Raw genomic sequence first — 18846 nt, 5'->3', positions numbered from 1 at the left:
AATGGACCAGCTTCTTTTATCCATTCATGGTATAGGAGCCTTTTGCTTTCACACATCTTTCAGAAAGTCTTTCAGAGCATGTTCCTTGGTGTCTTTTTTTTTTTTTAATTGTACTTTAGGTTCAGGGGTACATGTGCAGATCATGCAGGATTATTGCATAGTTACACACATGGCAATGTTGTTTGCTGTCTCCATACCCCCGTCACCTACATCTGGCATTTCTCCCCATGTTATTCCTCCCCAACCTCCCCATCTGCCTGCTGTCCCTCCCTTGACCCCCACCAACAGACCCCAGTGTGTGATGCTCCCCTCCCTGTGTCCATGTGTTCTCATTGTTCATCACCCGCCTACGAGTGAGAACATGCGGTGTTTGATTTTCTGTTCTTGTGTCAGTTTGCCGAGAATGATGGTTTCCAGATTCATCCATGTCCCTACAAAGGACACAAACTCATCATTTTTTATGGCTGCATAGTATTCCATGGTGTATATGTGCCACATTTTCCTTGTCCAGTCTATCGTTGATGGGCATTTGGGTTGGTTCCAGGTCTTTGCTATTGTAAACAGTGCTGCTATGAACATATGTGTGCATGTGTCTTTATAATAGAATGATTGATAATCCTTTGGGTATATACCCAGTAGTGGGATTGCTGGGTCAAATGGAATTTCTATTTCTAGGTCCTTGAGGAAGTGCCACACTGTCTTCCACAATGGTTGAACTAGTTTACCTCCCACCAACAGTGTAAAAGTGTTCCTATTTCTCCACATCTTCTCCAGCTCCTGTTGTCTCCAGATTTTTTAGTGTTCGTCATTTTAACTGGTGTGAGATGGTATCTCAATGTGGTTTTGATTTGCATTTCTCTAATAATCAGTGATGATGAGCATTTTTTCATATGTTTGTTGGCTTCATATGTCTTCCTTTGAAAAGTGTCTGTTCATATTCTTTGCCCAGTTTTGAATGGATTTGTTTGATTTTTCCTTGTAAATCTGTTTTAGTTCTTTGTAGATTCTGGATATCAGCCCTTTGTCAGATGGGTAGATTGCACAAGTTTTTTCCCATTCTGTTGGTTGCTGGTTCACTCTAATGATTGTTTCTTTTGTTGTACAGAAGTTCTGGAGTTTAATTATGTCCCATTTGTCTATTTTGGCTTTTGTTGCCAATGCTTTTGGTGTTTTAGTCGTGAAGTCCTTGCCTATGCCTATGTCCTGAATGGTTTTGCCTAGGTTTTCTTCTAGGGTTTTTATGGTGTTAGGTCTTATGTTTAAGTCTTTAATCCATCTGGAGTTAAGTTTTGTATAAGGTGTCAGGAAGGGGTCTTTGGTGTCTTATTTGTTGTAAAGGGCAAATTCTGGTTTTAAGATGTGTGGGGCTTGAAGTATGCTGGTGCCAGGGTGGCCAACTATCTACTGACCACTTACATCTGTTCAGTTCTCTAAACTGGAAGTTTAACTTAACCTTGTTTTCTCTGCCACTTTCCAAATCCAATATGAGTTCTGCCACCAATGAAATATCTCTATATCCATGAACATTTTAATGTAAGCTACCATCCTTTAGATAACTTATCCTAGTTTATAATTTACAGTGTATTTTTTAAAATTGCTTGGTCACTGTCTTCTTGGATTATAAACTCTACAAAAAGAAAGACTGGGTTTGTTTTTACCCATTATAATATTCACAATGACTAGCCTGGCACATAGTAGGCATTAAATAAACATTGAATAAATGAATGACATACTTCCTGCATATCTTAATAAACTGGCATTATAGCATATTATGTATTAATTTCACTTTCGCCCTGCAAGTATAACCTTGGAGTCTTCTGAAATACAAGGCTGTGTTCTGCATCTTGTAATACTCCCCTCTTTTGATTAAGCACCACCATCTTTGCGTACTTGCTGCCTTCCCAAGAGGCCAATTTCAACAATTCCGTTTTTAAAAAATAGCTTCCTTAAAAAAATAATAATGTTGTAGGTATATCATTATCCCCTGTGTTAGGTTGGCCAGCTTTGTAAAAGGCCTCAATTCCTTTACTTGGGAAAAACAGAGATCTGTGGTTGGTGAGTGGGGCTCAGGCTCCCACAGAAGGGTCACACACATTATTACAGCTGACGGCAGAAAGCACGTTGGATAAGCCTGGACAGCTAGGCAGCTTGGGAACACACAACTGGCTCAAACACATCTTCAGGACTGTCAATGTTGACCCCATGAATTTTGAAATGATTTAATCTCTAATTAATAAAATATTTTAAAAGTTGCCTTTTCTAATTAAATTCCACTCCACACTTTAAACTAATAGGCACACATATTGTTAACCATGGACATTATCCTGGATCCATGTCAGTTCTATAGAGTCTGACTTTAAATAAAAATGGAATATGGCCAAGTGCAGTAGCTCACACCTGTAAGTCCAGCATTTTAGGAGGTGAAGGTGGGAGGATTGCTTGGGGCCGGGAGTTTGACACCAGCCTGGGCAACACAGCAAGACCCCATCTCTACAAAAAGAAAACCTTTACAAATACAAATATGGAATATTATACATATATATTTCTGGGATTCATATATGATTTTATGTACACTAATACATGATACCAAATACATTATACCATTCTTACATGCAAGAAAACACATTTTGAAGCAGTTTCTGTATCTTAAACAATAAAGTTTATCCTTAAAACATGCCAAAGTTTTTGTCTGAGTGAGGGCAGCACATTCATGCAAATAGATGCTACTCTGTTAGTTTCACACTCAATGATAATCTGATCCGAAGGAGTGTAGGATAAACAAGGTTCTAAAAGTGAGGACATTGATTTGTTTCCCCACTAAACCACTTTCCTCCCGTATTTGCAGAAGAAAAGCTCAGAGAGCTGGCAACTCCAAAATGTCGTTTATTTAGTAAGATGAGCTTGTTGACCCTCTGCAGATTGGGAAAGTGAGTGGCCCTCCTTGGGAGCTGATTTTATTATAAAATTCTGCTGTTGCTTTTGCAGTGGGTCTCAGCAGATTCCTGAATATAGGAGGAGGGGCTACAGGAAGAATGGGAATGATCTGAGTATTAACTGAACGTGCCCCTCTGCGATCTTTGTAGCTTCTTCAAGCTCTGAGAATTCTTGTTTCATCTGGGCTTTTTAATAAGCTGAATAGAAATAATAGTGTAGGAGAAATGCCTGGCCTGAGGGTCTGCAAAATCTGAATCTAATTAATGACTGCTGAGGCAAACGATTTTTTAAAAAAAGATTTTCTGCCCACTACAGAAATTACAATTGATTCTATTTATGTTTTGTATCCAAGCCTGCTAATGTGAATGGAGCTCAGAATGGCATGTTTTACAGCTGCAATCTTAGAAGAGAGGGGAGGGGCTGAGGGGATTTTACAAGAAACAGAGCCACAGACTGCCCTCTTGTTGTGCAGTGTAGGTCTTCCCTGGGTCACAAAAGCTGTATGGTACTCTGGGCTGTTCTATAATTAATAAATATGCAAAGCACAGTGCTGGATATCATGGGAAATATGACACACGGGACAGTCTTTGGGCTTGCACAACTTAGCATGTGACCAGGAGGAATGGCAGACAGCATGGAACAGATCCACATGCCTAGCAAGAGCTTCCAACAATTGGTGCCACTGGAGTACAAGGCAGGGAGAGCTCATGGAGGAGGATAAAGCAGGGCAGGCTTTGTAGAGATGAGACGACTGAAGGGTGCCTTGAGACAGGATTCAGATAGGGTGAAGGAAGGAAAGGAGGTTGCCTCCAGTGACCAACAAGCCTGATTTATGAGAAGAGCTGCTGCTGAAATGTGCCTCCTCATCTGCTAGGCCTGGAAAAGGAATTAGTTCAATAAAGGCAGGCACTTCCCAGGACTTCGGGAATGTGACATGAATTTTGATCATAGGAAAATCCTTTGCAGTTCCTGGTGGGGTCTTAGAAGAGTAGCTGGGAGGCAAGCCTGGAAGACAGACTTTGCCTTTTATCACAGCTTTGTTAGGGCCTGGGCCAGATTACGAGGTTACATTGCTTTCCAAAAGTGGAAGGGAGAATCAGCACAGGATCTGGTTTTCATAAATAAAATAAATTTATATATACCATGGAATAGATTGATTCCTTGGTTCCATTGATCTCACAGTTTCCCTGATAACAAGAATGGTCATGCCACAGCTTGCGAGAAATCCTTACAAACATAGTTGTGCTTGCTCAATGCTTGTTGTTTACTGTTGATCAAACATGCAGAAAGCTCTATGTGCTGACTCACTCTCATTAATAGGAAGCCCAATGTCGGCTTGAATATTTATTCCAGGGAAATGCTCCTAGATGGAGGTGGCTTGGTGCCAGCAACTACGGGCCCTCCTTTTCAGACAGTGGCCTTGGTTTCAGGCCCTACCCTCAATCGCACACCAAGCGGGGACAGCTGGGAGGAGGAACTGGCATCGTGGTAACCAGGCCAAGTGTTGGGATTCAAAGCTGCTGACCCATTTCGGTGTTATCTGAACCCAGCTTTCATGCAGGTTCCTGTTTCACTGCATGAAGCACTTTTGAAAAGGCAAACAAAGACCCAGGAGCCTTGCTGGACCTTTGCTTCATATTTTTGCTCGAGGGCTGGTGCTAAATTCACCAGCTGTGGTCAGTGGAAATTCCCTGAAGAAGCCACAATATGAGAAGGCACAGGAATAGTTTCTTCCTTTACAGTGTTACTGGCTTAAAGGGCTACAATCTTCCAACTATACAGACTTTTTCTTGTAATTTTATCACCATATTCTAAAGACGTGAGTAGGAAAACTGTCATGGTGCTCAGAAGTAGAGTCCCGTGCAAGTGTGCAAGGGTTTAAGAGTACAAGTGTGGAAGTTCCTTTCAGCCTGTGTCAATTCTCCAGCTTCCCAGAACAATGGCTCTTCATCCGTTCGGCAGTAATGATTTCTGGAGGTGCTTTCCACCTGATAGTAGTAAAAGGCAAAGTGCTCCCCTGCCCATCCATGATGTATTCAGATCAGGCCACATGGATTCTGGTCTTGCCTCTGTCAAGCCACTTCGCTTTTTCGGTCCTCAGTGTCTTCCTCTCTGAAATGGAGCTGCTTCCTGGCCTGCCCGCATTGTTTAGTAAAGCACAATGGGCACTCACATCGTGGGCATTAGAAAGACTTGAGTCTTTGGGATCACTACTCACTTGCTGTGTGGCCTTGGAGAAGTTAGTGAATCTCTCTGAACTTTTAGTATCTACTTCTATAAAAGGGGTAATGATTTCTACATCAAATGGCACCTGTGAGGATTCCAGGAGATGATTTTTTTTTTTTTTTTGTGAGACGTAGTCTTGCTCTGTCAGTGCAGGTTGGAGTGCAGTGGCATAATCTCAGCTCACTGCAATCTCCACCTCCCGGGTTCAAGCCATTCTCCTCCCTCAGCCTCCTGAGTAGCTGGGATTACAAGCATGTGGCACCACACCTGGCTAATTTTTGTATTTTAGTAGAGACAGGGCTTCTCCATGTTGATCAGGCTGGTCTCGAACCCCTGACCTCATGATCCATCTGCCTTGGCCTTCCAAAGTGCTAGGATTAAGGCATGAGCCGCTGCATCCAGCCTCAAGGAGATGATTACATGAAAGGATTTGAACAGTACCTGGCACATAGTAAGAACTCACTGAATAGTGGGTTTGATCATTTTTACCTTCCTAAGAAAATAGAGGTAGGAGAAATCATGGGCTCTGGAGTTAAAGGGAAAAGCAGGTTCTAATCCTGCTTTCCCCCTTAGGGCTGTGTGGTCTTGGGCAGGTTATCTGAGCTTCAGTTTCTTCATCTGTAAAATTGGAATAGGAACATTCGCTTTGCAGCATTGTTATGATTATCTATATCTATATCTATCTATCTATCTATCTATCTATCTATCTATCTATCTATCTATATAAATTGCATTTTAGGTTCTGGGGTACCTATGCAGAACATGCAGGATTGTGTTATGATTTTTTTTTTCTTTTTGAGATGGAGTCTTGCTCTGTTGCCAGGTTGGAGTGCAGTGGCGCAATCTTGGCTTACTGCAACCTCTGCCTCCTGGGTTCAAGCGATTCTTCCGCCTCAGCCTCCCAAGTAGCTGGGACCACAGGCACTTGCCACCACACCTGGCTACTTTTTGTATTTTTAGTAGAGATGGGGTTTCACCATGTTGGCCAGGATGGTCTCGATCTCTTGACCTTGTGATCTGCCCACCTCGGCCTCCCAAAGTGCTGGGATTACAGGTGTGAGCCACCGCGCCCAGCCTGTGTTATGATTTTTAAATGAGGTAATATTATATGGGAAAAGGGCAATGTCTGGTTCCAAAGTAAGTTCTCTACAGCTGTTAATTTCCCTCTGCCCTTTTCCTATCTCTCTCAGTTAAGAAACTAACATGGAAAACAAGTGGGAACGTTTTGAAAAATAATACATTATACAAATCTGACACATAAGTACTTCTTCCTGAAGGAGAGAGGATTGAAGAACATTGGAAAGATCAAACATGAGCATCAGATTGAGAAAGTAGAGCATCTGGGGATTTGATGAATCCAAGCCTTGGGCAACTGGCTCTTGGTAATCCAGTGGTGACTTTCCATTTCCTCAGACATTCATGGTCAAATGTCATGAAAAGAGCAGAATCTCTGGAACCAGAGCTGAGTTTAAATTCCCTACTCCACCATTATGAGAGGGCAGACCTGGGGGCCATTTCTTCAATCTTCTTGCACCTCAGTTTCCTCACCTGTAAAATGGGGATAATAAGTCCTTCTTCAGAGAGTGGTGGTGAAGTGCCTGGTAGAGGGAGCTGATAGAACATGTTCAAGTCATAGTGGGTTTTCTTCTTCAAAGGCCGAAATGCTGTTGATTCTGAGTGCCATGATGTCTAGATTTCCTGAGTCTTGATTTCAAGCCTGATTGCTCTATTGTCAGATTCAGACTAGCTATAGTTTCCTATTGTGCTTTGAGTAAATGCATGGCCTTCAAGGCTCCAGTGATTGAACGTCTGCCTGTTTCTTCATTTCATCTTCTGCCATTCTTCACTTTAAGCATTGGTCTTTCATTCTCCTATGCACTGTCCTGGGCTGTGCTCTGCCCATTCTATCCATGCCCTTCCAATGGATGGCTCCATTGCGACCTTCAGTTCATCTCTTCAAAGGAGACTGGGTTCTCTGTCAACCCTTTTAATCTCATGACCATTTTATTCCTTTTATTCCATTTGTCACAATTTTACTTATACATATTTATTTATTTACTTGTTTTTAATGTGTCTCTCCCACTGGACTGTAAGCTTTACCAGGACAGAGCCTCTACCTGCTTTCATTGTTATTGAATGGTCAGAGCCTGCCACAAAAGGTATTCAATGAGTATTTCAGGATAGCCCCTGCATATTAATTTAAGGTTTAAAAATATGGGCATAATGGACAGAAAACTTTGTGAGCCATTTGAGCTTATTAGAAGCTGCTCTGCAATCTTATTTTGGATAATTAAGCCCAGTCCTATTTTATTATGAGAAAATAACCAGCCATATAACAACATCTGTGGAAACAAGCTGGGATAGAGGCTTCAAATGGGGGGAAAACTGAGAGTTTTCTTTTCAATATCCAAAAAGGGAAATGAACCTACTTCTTAAAAATAGCCAACTTTTAGGCCATAATTATTTCTGTCTGATTTGAGAAAGATGAGCTTGCTCTACTTGTCCCTATTTCTCTGTCCAAGCAAACGAATTACCAACTGCCATAAACATGGGTTTTGAGTACTGGAAGGATCAAAACCACTAGCATAACTCACAGATAAAAGCTCACAAGAATGTTATCATTCAGCCAAAAGTTTGGACACTGAAGTCTCAAATTATTTTTCTTCCCTTTTTGAAAGATGGTTTCGCTAAAATTTCTTAAAGATCTTTGTAGTTATTTCCATTTGGGGATGGAGGAAGTTTTACAAACATTTGGGCTCATGTTGAGCTTGGGTGAGTTGCTAAGGCTGGCGTATTCAAGGACAACACTGATTTACACATACAAAAAGAGTCCAATCATCTGTGTGAGAACCAACTTTTGGTGTTAGGCACACGGCTCATAAGAACGTTTGAACAGTTAAGAGTTGTCCCTGTTCAGAATCTAGCCATCTTAAAGCAGGACTATTGCCTCCTAATTGGCCTACACTCTCTGGGTGTCCCGTCTCCCTCCTATGTGCACAAGCACTGTCATCAGATTATTTTCTTAACTTGTTTCAGTAATTACACCCACTGCCTATAGGTTAGAGCCAAAACCCCTTCAAGGCTCGTATTAATCTGGTTTCAACCCAATATTTAGGCTTATTTTCCATTACTCCTGACTCCTTTACCCAAACTGTCCCACCAGATGGATAGGTATTATTATTGATCCCTAAATATGCTTTTCTGTCTTCCAGCTTCTGGGCTAAGGTAGTATAATTTGGTGTTATTCATCAACTTTCCCTGGTCTTTCAATGATTCAGGTCTGCCCCGCCTTCTCATGAGGACTCCGCCCAGAATAATCCACCTCTGAGCTTCTTAAGGATCCATCATCAGTCCCCAATCCTGCTAGTAATCATGTTTTGCATCCCTTGGGTTGTTGTTTTACATGGCTATTGTAATTTGTGTTACTTACACTGTCAAGTATGCCACACTCACCCCAGAAATAATTTAGAGGAGGAGTCCTTCACCTGGGGACCCATAATTGGGTCTGATAATTCTCTATCCTATAAATAATTTTCACTTTCTGGTTACAGTAGTTTGAATAGGTATATATTCTTTGCAAACAAACTTCTTGAATAAAACGACTATCATTGGAATATAATTAAGATAGAAATTCCCAACCTGAGGTGGGATGATTTTTCACAATTCTGTATGCTTAAGGTCAGATATGTCAATGTTCTAAAAGCATATCTGGTGCACTTTTTTTTTTTTTTTTTTTAAAAAAAAGCAGATTTAAAATATACAGATTCCCTGGATCCATCTGAAACTCACTGCAATAGAATTTCTTGGGAATAGGTATTACAAACATAATTCTCAAGTTATTTTTACACATATTCAAGAATGTTTAGGGGATAAGGGGAAGCTGACATTAATATCCTTCATATGATGGGAAGGGAAGTGGAAGAGGCAATAATTCATATGCCTTGAGTACTTATTATGTATCTGGAAAAATATTAGGAATTTTCACCAGTAATCCTTGTAATCCTCAAACAAGCCTATGATGTAAGTCATCATTGGTTCCTGTTTCCAAACAAGAAGTGTCCAAGGATCTGTAAGTGGTAAGTACATGGGCCAGTTAAACTCTGAGTTGCCAGGCTCTGAGGTTCTTATTTCTCACTCTGCATTCCACTCTGCTGGAGCTCCTGGCAAACCTTGAAGGGAGAGCAGCATGGAAGCACAACCATGCTGGAGGTTTCCTGGGTTGGTCTGGGAGAGCTGGCAGATGCTGAGCCCCTGGCCGGTAAACCCTGGATCAAGACCCCTTTGACATCTAAAGAGGAAGGTGATCCCCTGAGCTTTGAATTTGCATCCTGGACCCCCAGTCTGGAGCCTGGTAAGCTTCTAATGAAGATCACAGATGCCTTTCTGGTCACAAAACTTAAAGGTGGAGGCTGCAGAACATCTGAACATCGTTGCAGTTGCAGCACGCATACTGACTTGCTGGCTGAGGCTTTAAGACAGCAGCATTCAATATTCCAGCTGGATCAAGGGCCTTGCCTGTGTGTGGGAGGTAGAGAATAGAAGCCCTGGAAGCCACTGTCCTGTTCACCATTCAGGAAAAGGTATGTAGAAAATCACCTGTGTGTGAAGGAGGACTGGTGACTGTGCAAACCCTAGAGCCCATGTATTTGAGGATTATAGGTCTAGAGCAGTGGTTCTCAACCTTGTCTCAACATTCAAATCACCAGGGGAGATTTAAAAAAAACTCTTGAGGTCCAGATTGTACCCTAGACCAGATGCCTAGGCAGCAGTGCTTTTTATATCTCTGCAGATGACTTCAATGGGCATCTTGGTCTAAAGTACATCCAATGACCACGTGATATAAGTCCAGCCTACAAGTGCTCTGAAGGCAGCTTGCATTCAGTCACAGTGGGAAAGCTGAGGTGGTCAAGCGTAAACCACCAGTCACAGTCTGCCCAGTTAGGAGAAAGGAGAGGGCCGCCTGAAGCTTGACTCAAGGCCTCCCCAGTGCCCCCTTTCAATTGTTAATTTTCCACTGCAGAGTACAATTGAGAAAGAAATATGCGTGAAAGGCAGAAGGGAGAGGTGGGACGTGGTAGACACAGAGATATAGGAAGAAATGGTGTTCTCTCGAGCAGAAAAACACCAGGCTTGGAGAGATGGAATTGAGTATTAATAGCAGATTGGAGACAGAAGGTGCCTGAATGTCCAGTCTCAGAGGAAGAGCTCTACTTACTGAGTGGATGATGCCTTGCAGAGCCTGAAAGCCGTCATTCACAGGAAACACATGATCCTTACTGTCCGCAATCCGGGCCAGCTGAGAACACAGCAAACACATGGGGAGACGTGTTAGGCTTGGATGTGGAAAACTTAGGAAAGTTGCTGGGTCTAGGAGGCTCTAGTTATATTCAGAACCTAGGGGAATATGAGGCCTTCACTGGGCTCAGGGGCTGCCCTGAAAAGCCATCAGTAATAATAAGCTCACCAGTGGCCTCTGGAGCAGGCCCAGGGTTGGCTCCAGCTTTTACATTTGTTTTAACACTTTTCTCCTCAGGAGCAGAGGTAGGAGTGCCCAGCTTGATGAAAGCTTGGCCTGGATTGATATGTTTATAAATCTGGGCACAGACCATGGGCTCATTTTTCTCCCATTCACCCAAATTCCCTTTGGCAGCTTTATCTGAATCAAGCAGATTCAAGTTCCCTTTCAGGGCAAACTTAAATTCAAACTTCAGTGTTGGGTGAGGCCATCTTCACCTTTCACCCAAACTACCATTAAAGAAAGGGCCCTTGCGGTTGGTTCAGGTGCTCCTGCTTTATGGAGCAGGAAATCGAGGGCTAGGAGAAACCGATGTATGGGCTTGTCTGACTCCAGATCTCTGTGCGGTTCTGTGACTCTGTGGCAGCAGAATCAGTGCCAGCAGGTGTATGTGGTTTCTAAAAAAATATGTTTTATTGTTTTTACTGATTGCAAAAGTAATACTTGTTTTAAAAACTTAAGAAAATTCAGGAGAGTTAAAATATAAAGAAAACAAAGGTTACTCATAAGCCTTCTGTCTGTTCATCTATCACCTATCTATCTTTATTAGCCATTTGATAGATACCATTCTTCCTACTTTTTCTGTGCAAACATACATATGTTTATTTTAGAAGTGGGCACATACTATTCTTACTGCTTTATAATCTTGTTTTATTCACTTAATGATATATCATAAGCATTTTCTTGTGCCATTTAAACAAAAAGAAACTATGAACTACATTGAGGAACATGTATTTAGATTGTTAGTAAGTTTTTACAACTTGCTTATTATATGCACTTGTACACACTTTTTTGCCCACTTGCCCAATTATTTCCATATTTTTGTGTTGAAAATGCATTGTATTTTTAATGGGTGAAACAGAACATTTGTTATTTGAATAAGAAAATCGTACTTGTCAAATTAAATTTGGCTAGGTGTTGTGGCTCACAACTATAATCTCAACAAGCTGGGAGGATCACTTGAGCCCAGGAGTTAGAGACCAGCCTGCGCAATACAGTGAGGCTTTATCTCTACAAAAAATTTAAAAAATAGCCAAGTGTGGTGGTGTGCATCTGTAGTCCCAGCTACTCAGGATGTGTACCTGTAGACCCCGCTAATCAGGAGTCAGGCAGGAGGATCACTTATGCCTGGGAGGCAGAGGCTGTAGTGTGCTGAGACAGCTTACTGTACTCCAGCCTGCATGACAGAATGAGAGCCTGTCTCAAAAAACAAAAAACAAAAAAACCAAGTTTTCCAAGTTAATTCAGATATCTTTTGACATTTGGCAATTTAATGTTTGCCAACAAAGATGCTGCCTTGATGGTCTGTGTTGAAGACCTCAAGTGAATCAGCAAATGACTTAATATTCCTTATATAACCAGTAATTCCTTCCTGCTTAGGATTTCTAGAAAAATAACCTATTTCAGGGGCATTGATTCCATTGATCTGCCCTCTGCACTGACTAAACATGTTCTCCATCATTCACAAACTCAGTTTGCTCCAAACCTGAGAAAGTCCATGACCATACCTGTGTCTCATTGAAATCTTTCACACCAACACAGTAAACAATTGCACCAAGATCTCGGGACCTATTAGCCTGGGAAAAGGAAAGAGAGGACATTAGAAAGAGAAGCAATGACAAATGAACTCCTTTTGGAGCTGCCTGATTAACTTCAATTATGAGGTATTTAATGAGCACCTACCAGGTACCAGGCGCCATATTGGAGAAGGCAATCCCTGTTCCCAAGAAGCTCAGACTTCAGTGGACATCACATTGTAACCTAACAAATGGTGGACCTGAGGGAAGTGGCTACTCCAATGGGAAGTAGCCATTTTTCGAGATGGAAAAAGACCCACTAAAGTAGTCTTGATGAAGGGCTTTGAAAGATGAGGGGAGGAAAGGGAAACTGCAGGCTAAGTTAAATATCCTGGGGAAATGATTAATTGCTCTGATGGATTTTTACTGACATATGTTTCTTTACAATAGGGCTGTGATATCACGAAAAGAATGGGGCCTTTGGAACTTGATATACTTGAGTTTCACACCTGGCTTTGCTCTGTAAAATGTTTTGGGGATTAAATGAAAGAACATTTACAGAGCTCTTCACACAAGGCTAGAACCACGTGGATACTCATAACATCAGCACATTTTTATTAAAGGCTCTGATAATCTGATTTCCAGATTCTCCAGTGTTTCAGAATGGAGAAAAATATTGGAAAGCCTTGGTGCATACAATGTACTCTTTTTTTTTTTTTTTTTTTTTGAGACGGAGTTTCGCTCTTGTTACCCAGGCTGGAGTGCAATGGTGCGATCTCGGCTCACTGCAACCTCCGCCTCCTGGGTTCAGGCAATTCTCCTGCCTCAGCCTCCTGAGTAGCTGGGATTACAGGCACGCGCCACCATGCCCAGCTAATTTTTTGTATTTTTAGTAGAGACGGGGTTTCACCATGTTGACCAGGATGGTCTCGATCTCTTGACCTCGTGATCCACCTGCCTCGGCCTCCCAAAGTGCTGGGATTACAGGCGTAAGCCACCGCGCCTGGCCACAATGTGTTCTTAATAACTGATAGCAAACATACGGTGAGTGCTCAATATACGCATATTGATTGGAATTGTGTTACTTTTTCCCTTTCTTAGTACTCAAATCTACTTCTGTTTAACACTGAATTCTAGAAGGGAAAAAAACATATGTCTTTTTTCCTTCATATTAGAAATATTCCCTGCTACTTATAGGATAAAATTAACTTTTAGACTCAGCGTAGCCCCAGTCTTATTTGCATCAACTCTGTGATTCTTCTCCTCCAGTTGGACTTTATATAGAATTGCCAAGAAGGGAAAAGTTCAATTCCTTTATATCTTGAGCTTTATCTTTCTTTTTCAGAAGGTCTCCTTATATTGGCATTGGCACTCTGAATATTTTTCTAAGTTTGTATGTGCCATACCTAAAATTCCTTCCCACTAACCCCTGTCTTAAGACTCTGACACGCTATCATTTATTTTAGTTTCAGTTCTTTCCTTATTAGGGTTTTTACTTTATTTGACTGTTATTTGGCACCCAAACAAGCCATCTTGCATTCCCATCACATAGTGAGTTTCCACTTTCAAATGCAGAGATGTATTATTTTCCAAATTCTCAGGCAGTGTCTGTCATATTACCTTGCGTATTTCCTCATTAGAGTTGCCTTTTGTACTAGTGGGAGGAGAGTTTACCTACATAATTTTCCTAAGCCCTCTGCCAGTGGAGGCTTCAAAAGGCTGATCATTATTTCATGGTAAGACTCATGAGGGCAGCAGCTGTGTCTCACTCACCTCTGTGCCTCTAGTGTCTAGCAAATGGCCAAGTATATGCCAAGCTCTCAATTAACACTGAATGAATAAGCAAATGAATATATACTTCACGTTTGCGGAAAGAGCTAATTTGAAGTAAACAGTTGTTCAGAGCTTGAGGTAAGTGTGATGCTACCATTAACTTCTCTCCCAGAGCCTGCATCTCTAGGATGTTGTTTCTTTCTACCTGGGTCCTGAATGACCCTTTGTCACTAATGAGGCTATGGTTTCAGTACATTTCTATGGATAACTTGTTTCCTTTCATACCAATTAGGCATATAGATGAAATGTGAAACTCGAAAGGAAAGGATTTCCTAAGTATAAACATTAGTTTTCAATTCTTTAGCAAACTTCTTTTTCTATGTCTACTTATACAAGCTAAAATCTTCATTTAGGGGAATTTTCCACTTGCCTTGAGGAATAATTTTTGAAAACACAAAGAAAAGGAAAAAAAGGAACTATTACAAGGAGATGACAATTTAACTTTGCTACCAGTTGCTGTTTAACTTTGGTTCTTAGAGTGAAAATCTCAGTGATTAATACATTCTGACAAGATTGGCTCTTACAGATTTCAAGTAATTCCCTTCCTCCTGTTTTAGTAGAAAATATAAGGAAAAATGGTATTAATGTTTGTTTATAAATGATATACTGTATTTAAAAACTGTTAGAACAGTATAACACCATCAATAAAGGCAGGGTAGATATTTTTAATCCCTCAAAACAGAATCATATGCAAAAATTTTGAAAGGAGAAAACATTTACCATGTGTAAGACACGAAAATTCACTTGTAAAACTTGAATTACTATTATTATTATTATTTCTACATATACAACTCTATTTCATTCATGGGATTTGCAACGAACACCTATCACCTGAGTAGAGAGAGTGTGGCCCACAGAAAGGAGAAGCCCTGTTCCATGTATATGTTTAGACGCAGCCAGGCTGTCGCTTACCTCCCTCTCTGAATAGAAAAAAAGATCTTCATGGAGTTCTCCATCAGTCAGAGCAATGATGACGCTGGCTGTCCTGTATCCTGTTTAACACAATACAGACTGGCTCAGTCCTCCCTGCCCCACCCAGAGAAACCCCTCTCAGTCCCAGGATTCGACCTCTTTGGAGTTCAACCGCCCAAAGTCAACACTGTGAGAATCACCAACTTTTCTTTTGGACCTGGAAGCAACTCCAGCATGAAGAAGAACCCTCCATGGAGACAGACTTTATGGGGAATAGGTTTTGCTTTTGCATTTCTCAGCCTCATCTCGAAAAATGGCCAAACCTGGTGAAATGGTCACTAAACCAACACTTGGGATCAGCACCAGTGAATCAAGTGTGATTATTTTCTATTCGCATACACATAACTGTCGCCCAAGCTGTGAGCAAACTCCCACCTGGGCTGTTCGGGAGTCCTTGTCACCTGCTGCAATAGACCATACATGCCACCCATTGAAGACAGTTTGGTGGAAAGTAATAGTCATTATGATTTACAAGTTGACTGGAAGAATTATAGTAATTGGCAAAACCTACTAGAATTGTTTCAGAGATTTTTAGGCTTCTCATATCGTGGTTGATTTATATTAGCAAGATCTGGTGTTGATATTGAGTCTGTTCTGTTTGTTGTAGGTTATAATGAAACAAGAAATGGATACCTCTCCAGGCCTGGAAGGAAAATCTGTACTGTAATATTGAATCTCCTTTTTAAGAGATTTGACTGAGATACAGAAATACTACTCATGAAAGAAACTGTAGTAATAATAGCTAAAATAATAATAAAAATTTCTATACTAAGTACATTTTATGCAGTTTTTTCATTTAAATAAAATAAAGTTTAATCAAACTGGTATCTTGATCTTAATGTTATGTCCAGTCACAGTAATGAAGAGGCTTGGGGCTCAGAGAAGGACAAGAAAATTAAGTTTTACATAAAAATCCAAGACTTTACTAACCTATGCAAGTATTTAACAATTTAATGAATTCAACATGCAAAACTGTCCATGGGAATTAGACTGTGGCTATAATGGGACTTAATTACTTTTAGATAACTTTTCTTGGCATCAACAGGACAGTGGAATTTGACCCAATACATGCCACCTTTCTATGCATTTCTTGTTTGTGATGAAATGTGTGTCTAAGGATTACAGATAATCTCATACATGTCTTTTGAAACATGAAATGACTGAAGCTACTTTTTTTTTTAGCAACAAACATGGAAAAAGTTAAATAATTCATAGGGGTAATTTATACTATAGTCTTACCTTGACTGTTTTCATAATAAATCTGCTCACTGGCCTGAAAAACACATGAACGAGCCATTAGACTTAAAACCACTGTTTGCCACTCCAAAAACCATAGTGGATAATGGGCTCTGTTGTTGAATATGCAGTCAATTCAGTCTTGATTCCTGATGTAATTCACCCAGGCTTTGCTCAAGTATCAGTGGCTGATATCCACGTAAAGTTACTCTCTCATTTAAGTAGTATGCAGTCATGTGCTGCATAGCAATGTTTTGGTCAAGGACAGACTACACATATGATGGTGGTCCCCTAGGATTATAATGGAGCTGAAAAATTCCAATCACCTAGTGACATCATAGCTGTGGTAACACTGTAGTTCAATGGATTACCATTTCTATGTTTAGAAACAAGTATCATTAGTGTAATAATTGCCTACAATGCATAGTACAGTAACATGCTGTATAGGTTTGTAGCCTAGGAGCAATGGGCTATACCATATAGCGTAGGTGTGTAATAGGCTATACTATCTAGGTTTGTGTAAGTACACACTATGATGCTGTCACAATGACAAAATTGCCTAACAAGGCATTTCGTTGAATGTATCCCTGTTGTTAAGTGACAGATGACTGTAGTTGTCAACATGGATTGATGTCTTGTTCCTTATGGCCTAGCATTTGTTTCCCTTAAAGCTGGAGTCCCTGAAATTCTGCCTCAATCACTGAAGCTGACATCCAGTGAAGGACATTTTTGGAATGGCAGGGACTTGTGTGTGGCAGGAATTTGTGACTGCCAGCCAACTATTGGCTAACAAATCATTCATCAGGGTCAGGGAAGGAGGAAGGGAATCCATTTCTTTAGTTCTTTTGGATATTGTTATCAGTGTACAAGCTTATGGGAAGAAAATGTACTCTCTTGCTATTGGGTGCTATTCAGCCCTTTTAATATATGTGCCTTACCTCATCAGTCACCCTATGTTGATTTTTCAATATCACACTTAATATTTGGATTTAAAACTGTTTTAAAATTACCCTTTCAAATCCTTCATGCATGTAAGTGTCTCCTCCTGGCAGAACTTTCTGGAGTTCTTCTAGGCCTTGACGGATTTGTTCTCTGAAATCCAAAGACACTCTGTCAGTCTTATTCGAGCATTTTTTTACTTTGCTGTTGTAGTCATACGTACTGGTCTTCTTCTTACCTCTGTGGATACTGCTATATAGTTCCACAAATTCCCCAAAAGCCTATCAAAGGGAAGGTCTTTATATTATCCATTCAGGGTCAGCCATAGCATAGGATGTGTGAGATTTCAAGGATTTAAGGGGAAAGACTCTTTTGCAGGAATCTCCATCTGCTTGTAAATACTTCCCTTTCCCTTAACACAGATAGCGTTTTCCTTCTACACTAGAAATGAGTCTTTAAATGCTGCTGCTGATGGGACACACAGCAACTTAGGCAACAATGCAAATGGTTCATGTGAGCCAGAAAGAGGTGAGACCCAAGAACCCAGGAAAAGGCTACCACAAGGACGCAGGCGGGAGAGGGTGGCGTCCAGAGCAAACTGCCACCTGTGCGGGTGTGCCAAAGGAAATGGAAAATAAAAGCCCAAGGAATCTTCCACTTTCCAGGATAGCCAAGAGTGTTTTCTGTGGGCCGGTGCCTGTGTTTTCCTACTTTGGTTGTTCAAGGTGACAGTGCGGGCAGGAAGAGGAAGTGGGATATGGCATTGGGAGAGAGTCCAACTGGCAGTGGGAAATATACGTGATATGGGGGCCAAATGCAATCTTTGTGGACCATTCTCTCTGGGATGTAAGAAGCCTACATTCATGTTCCTGTCTTTAAAATAGCTCCACATAGTACCAAAAAGGACACTAAAGTATAATTTCTGATTCACATACTTTATTCATAAACTGTAACCCTATGAAGGGTTTGAAATTTTGCCTTTCTCCCACTAGAGTCTTTTTAGTGGTAGAGGGTGGAGATGCTCTATTTAAATTAGGAAGAGAGACTCCTTTTGAATAGCAAAAACCTAACATTTATTGAGCATCCACTATATACAAAGTAGTGACCAAAGATTTCTGGTTCATCCTCATAATAATCACTCAAAGTGGGTATTACTGCCCTCACATTACAGGTAAGAAAACTTGGGCTCAGAGAGGTTAAGTAGGAGAGTGGAGACTTGAGTCAAATCTGTTTGACTCAAAAAAGGTTTTCTTCTCTGCAAAGCAGCATCCTAGGATGGAACAACGCTAGAGAAGTGGGAAGCTTGCATCAATGAAAGGCAATGGTAATTACTAACGCTGTCTGGGAACTTATGGCTCTGGGAACTCACGGTGCCAGACTCTGTCTAAATACAGGAAATACAGTTGATCCACTTAAGCCTTATGACAGCTCTTTGTGGTAGTACTATTGTTACCTCCATTTCACAGACAAGGAAACTGAGTCACAGAGCGGTTACAAAACTTACCCAAGGCTCCTGTAATTGGCAGAGGTAGGATTTAAGCCCAGAGGCCCTGCTTTTAATCAGGATGATAAATACTCTCTTTCTCTAATGTTTATCCTGGCATTGCTTGGAGGGGGAATTCTAAAGAAAATAGTAATCTTTCTTTAAAACTGATGTGATGGGGAGACTGTGGG

At 40.9% G+C, this 18846-nt stretch overlaps 1 protein-coding gene across 1 annotated transcript in view; it reads right to left on the bottom strand.

Annotated features, from left to right (window-relative positions):
* ANTXR1 (ANTXR cell adhesion molecule 1) overlaps positions 1-18846 on the bottom strand; it is a 260387-nt gene that overhangs the window by 178464 nt on the left and 63077 nt on the right. Inside the window, 5 exon segments of the mRNA XM_021671061.2 lie at positions 10376-10456; positions 12184-12252; positions 14938-15017; positions 16237-16270; positions 17244-17325. Of these exon segments, the coding sequence (XP_021526736.2) occupies positions 10376-10456; positions 12184-12252; positions 14938-15017; positions 16237-16270; positions 17244-17325 (346 nt within the window).

Source organism: Aotus nancymaae, unplaced genomic scaffold (genome assembly GCF_030222135.1).
Source record: "Aotus nancymaae isolate 86718 unplaced genomic scaffold, 86718_ANA_hifiasm-v0.15.2.pri h1tg000057l, whole genome shotgun sequence".
Classification (NCBI taxonomy): domain Eukaryota; kingdom Metazoa; phylum Chordata; class Mammalia; order Primates; family Aotidae; genus Aotus; species Aotus nancymaae.
Note: the sequence above shows the minus strand (reverse complement) of the source record. Positions and strands in the feature narration are given on the sequence as shown.